Raw genomic sequence first — 5,000 nt, forward strand, 5'->3', positions numbered from 1 at the left:
CAGCAAAACTTCCTGATTAACCTGAGGCTGATGTTCTGACTGATATGCCAACAAACACCAAACACACACACACACACAAATGCATAAACACATGAGAGAGGACCACACACACACACACACACACACACACACAGGCTTGTGGGTGGGGAAGGTGAATTGGATTAAGGTGGGAGAAGGCAGAGAAGTGGAGATAGGGAGAGGGAAATGGGATGGAGGAAATGATACAGAGAGAGATGGGGGGGGAGACAAGCAGGTCAGACATAGAGCCTATAGGCCTACAGAGCAGGGAGAGCAAGCAGGTCAGACATAGAGCCTATACAGAGAGAGATCGCGGAGAGCAAGCAGGTCAGACATAGAGCCTATACAGAGAGAGATCGCGGAGAGCAAGCAGGTCAGACATAGAGCCTATAGGCCTACAGAGCAGGGAGAGCAAGCAGGTCAGACATAGAGCCTATACAGAGAGAGATCGCGGAGAGCAAGCAGGTCAGACATAGAGCCTATAGGCCTACAGAGCAGGGAGAGCAAGAAGGTCAGACATAGAGCCTATAGGCCTACAGAGAGAGATCACGGAGAGCAAGCAGGTCAGACATAGAGCCTATAGGCCTACAGAGCAGGGAGAGCAAGCAGGTCAGACATAGAGCCTATAGGCCTACAGAGAGAGAGACCTGGGAGAGCAAAAGAGATAGGAGAGGGGGAGAAAGGCAATTCTGCAATTTCTTTGGCGATATGGATACATCTGGCTAAACATACAAAAGGCATGATTGTGTGTGTGTGTGTGTGTGTGTGTGTGTGTGTGTGTGGGTGGGTGGGTGTGTGTGTGGGTATGTTGTGTCGCCGTGGCATTGCAGCTTTAGCGCGGTAACTCAGCACACTAATCCTGGGCGCCAAATCGTTGCCTTGGATTTAATATGGCTCGCGAGTCCTCGCGGAGCACCTGGCCTCTGCCCAGCCCTTTAATTCACGCGCTCTCCATCTCCTATAACTCAGCGTGGCCTCGGCGGGACCATTAGAGCACTGCGATATAGCCAGTGTATTTATTTGTGTGTGTGTGTTTTTTATTATTATTTATTTCTGCATTCGGAAGTGATAGCTCTTGTCTTCGGCGGAAGGACTCCACATATAAAGAATCTCGTTCAGCTCCTCAAGGCGTTTGAGGGGGTTTTCCTTTAATTACATACTGCCCTCACCTGGATATATGATGAACTGTCATTACCTACAGAGTTTTTGTTTTGTCGTTGACCTATTTCAGTTTATTTCATGATTTAGAGCGGCTAGACCCTAGAGCGGCTCTGCGTGGACTATTCCCAATTAATCTAATTCAAGGCTTGTTTAAGATGTATTAGGCCATGCTAGGATTTTAAAGTGAGCTAGATTAGGCTAATCCGTTTTACTGGAAGCTTTTTTTCTCGTTTGCTCCATTGGTAGGCTACCTGCGTAGGCCCAGTTATACGGATGTCGACCTACCATATAAACAGCTGAGCACCTGTATCACAACATTCTGTTTCCACAGCTGTGACGGTAGCCTACCATGAACGTCGCGGTCCTGCTCATTTTTCGGTTAGGCTAGGCGCACTTATGTTTGTAAAGAATTGGCAGGACCGACCCTTGGGACGGATGCTTGCTCGTTCCACTGCCTGTCCTGTATTCACGATGCTGTCGTCGTTTCCTGCTCAGCATGCTGATTTCCATGAAGAGGCAACAGCTGTTGAAAGGCCCAGCGCATAACGGACGCTCAATTAGTCTTATTTAGTTTCAGCTCTCAATCCATTTAGTTTGGCATTTACCGCACTTTTGCTTTTAAAGCCGAGCACTCAGGCGGATTCCATAAGTATTTTAATTACTATCAGAAGCTTTGTTGACATTCTTTTGATATATAGCGACGTTATTACTCTTCAGAGTCATTAGACTTTGAATAATGGGTACGTTTTTGGATGACAGAGTGGTGACTAATTGTAGTGATTAGTATAACAATGGAACAACTTATAGGCCTACTCCTACGGTCATATAAATCCCAATATTGGCATCTCTATATCTGGTCTCTGTTCCTACATAATAAAATAGGTTATGTTCTAAATTGAAGTTTAAAGGCTAATCTGAATATTTAGCACATCTTTCTCCCATTGCGTAGGCCTTGTCTTGTCATACCCTACGTGTTCTTGTCAGTAGGTCTGATTCAATTTAAGCCCAGATAAATATCCTAAAGCGTGTATTTTTTTATCTTCTCCCTTTCTCTCTGTCACAGTGCAATTAAGTGTATGCTACTTGGATTTATCCACCATTTTATTGGAAACATATCCTCTTCCTCCCTCATCTTCGATAATTCGATAATTTGATAATCTTGAATTTCCCCTGGGGATCAATAAAGTATCTATCTATCTATCTATCTATCTATCTATCTATCTATCTATAACAAGTAGCCCTAGACAGTATGCAAAAATACGGCATGTAGAGCGGTGTTTATTGTTTCCTGCTTTTTGCGCTGCGCATCCCCACAGTGCACCACAGGGCGCAGTGTGGAAGCAAACACGCTCTGTCTAGTCTTTCCTTCCACCTGCTGCTTCTGCCTCGGTGGTGTACGTTTGTTTTCTGGACCGTTCTCTCTTCTCTTTCCTCTCGAACGAGAGCCAGTGTGTGCTGTAAATTTAGCAGCTCCTTGGCAGATAACAGCAACAACAATGACGTCATCCCTTCTAGTCAGTGGAATGAGTCACACACTGGATGAGAGCGGGAGAGGGAGAGAGGGGACGGAGAAAAAGAAAGAGAAGGTGAGAAAAACAAGAGAGAACTTCTGAGAGGTGCGGGGAGATAAAGAGAGGAAAGAAAGCCGAAGATGAGAGTTTGGGGGCAAAGGTAGAAAGACAGAAGGCAAGAGAGAAAACAGGACCGAAAGAGGGATACAGAGAGCCAGGGAGAGAGCTAACAAGCTAGAGACAGAAAAAGTGTGTTCTGTCGTGTAATTGGGCTCTCTCGCTGATAGCGGTGTATAAATGAAAAGGCCAGTCGGTGAGATGCCCTGTGCGCTGATGGACGGTGAGCTCAGGTGTCGGCTCCGGTAATGATTTACTCAAGGCCGAACTCTCTCTGGATTCATGTCACGCAATTAGACCATCGCGCCGGCAGGTTTCAAGAGGTCAGATAAACAGAAAAAAAATACAACAGAGCAAAATCGGAGTTATGGCACCGTAAAAGAACAATTATCATTGCTAAGATAAACTGATAGAGAGCTGATGAAAAATTTAATTGAAAATGAAAAATTCTACGTTCACCTCGACCTCGGTTGAGCTGTTATTCGAGCACTACATGGCCATGTTTCCAGACATTTATTAAAATATGCAATTGAAACAAACAAATGTCTTCCTTGTATAAGGAATGTTGGAATGTTGTGGAAACATGTCTTTTTTATCACTCGTCTTGTCACCTCAATACATCGCATGATTTGTCGTGATGAAATGAATTTGCAAATGGCCTGAAGTTGGTCTGACCTGCGAGTCTCCTTGCAGAGCTGTTTAAACTAAAGTCGGGAAGAGTTCAAATATGTATGCACAAGAGTGCACGTGGACACGGCTCGGCTCAGAGTCAAGTAACCATCACAGACTTATGTCTGTCAATGTCTCACCGACTGAGCACGCAGCCATCACTCATTTCATTCACTGAAATGACTCAGACATGAAGAGCACTGGTCAACGGATGGCTGCAGTCTAAAAGGAGTGGTGCTCAAGTGGCTGATGCAATTAGCAAATACTAATGGAACTGATCATATTTATGGGCCATCGCGGGCAGTTGGAGTTAATTAATCACTCACTCTGTTAATTGTACATGAGGAAGCCCTTAGTCATTAATGACATTGGCTGTCTATCACTTCGTCTCCTTGTCTGTGAAGTTTCTCTGTCTGGCATGTCTGTATAATTAGCAAACCAATGGCGTTCTCCATAGTACAGTGATGTAATTAACCTTAACCCCGTCTCTCTCTCTCTCTCTCTCTGTCTCTCTCTCTATCTATCTCTCTCTCTCTCTCTCTGCAGCGCGTGGCCAGGCGGTCCAGGCGGAGAATGTGACGGTGCAGGAGGGCGGCACAGCCCAGATCTCGTGCCGCCTGCAGAACTACGACGGCTCCATCGTCGTTATCCAGAACCCACGCAGGCAAACGCTATTTTTTAACGGCACCCGAGGTGAGGCCTCTCCAGCACCAAACCACACCACCACACACCTCACAACACACCACCTCATTCCCACATCACCCCCACCCCCCAAGTGCCCTTGCCACCCCCCCCCCCCCCAATCCCAAACTGCCCTTAGGGATGGCCTGTCCTCTGCACCCGGTGCCTTATCTTAATCCAACCTTAATGGTAAACTGAGCACTGAGGGCCCTGCCAAAGATAGAGAAAAATCAGTGAAGGGAGAAATCGGAAGTGATCACACCCCGGCAGACACGCAGAACAAAAGCAAAAGAGAGACAGAGAGAGATAGATAGAGAGAGATACAAATGCAGGTGAAGATGAGCTGTGAATGACTAATATCGGCTTCTCTCCAGACCCAATCAAGGGGTTCATTCGGAGCCCAGACCAATAATTCTCCTCTGTGCACTAACACTTCACAGCCTGTTATTATCCAGGTATTGCTTTCAGATTGGCTGCAGCCCTCACTTGCCTTGGGTATGCATACAGGCACCGCTCTCAATGTGTTCGTACAAGACTTCGAATTAGGTTCTCAGCTGGCGCGCTAATAGAAACTGATAAGCTCCTTTTAGTGGACCAGTGAACTGAGGTATCCCCTTTAGACTTGTGCAAGCAAAATCAGGGCCCTGTCTAGGACAACGTTTTCCTCTAAAAGTGAGGCTTGGAGGAAGGTGAATCAGGATACCAGACAAAGCCCTGACATTTAGTTGCCATTTAGTGGGAGTGAAGCCATTCAGCGCTGCTTGGGTGTCTCGTGTTCCCACTGCAGCGTCAGACCACGAAAGACAGAAACCCTCTTTCTTCTGTTCTCAGACAGACAGACAC

General features: G+C 46.4%; 1 protein-coding gene across 1 annotated transcript in view; it reads left to right on the forward strand.

The window, feature by feature from the left end:
- Positions 1 to 5,000, forward strand: part of LOC121720024 (cell adhesion molecule 4-like) — a 24,776-nt gene that overhangs the window by 4,173 nt on the left and 15,603 nt on the right. Inside the window, exon 2 of the mRNA XM_042105858.1 lies at positions 4,023 to 4,169. Within this exon, the coding sequence (XP_041961792.1) occupies positions 4,023 to 4,169 (147 nt within the window). The remainder of the gene's footprint in view (positions 1 to 4,022; positions 4,170 to 5,000) is intronic.

Source organism: Alosa sapidissima, chromosome 10 (genome assembly GCF_018492685.1).
Source record: "Alosa sapidissima isolate fAloSap1 chromosome 10, fAloSap1.pri, whole genome shotgun sequence".
Taxonomy (NCBI): domain Eukaryota; kingdom Metazoa; phylum Chordata; class Actinopteri; order Clupeiformes; family Clupeidae; genus Alosa; species Alosa sapidissima.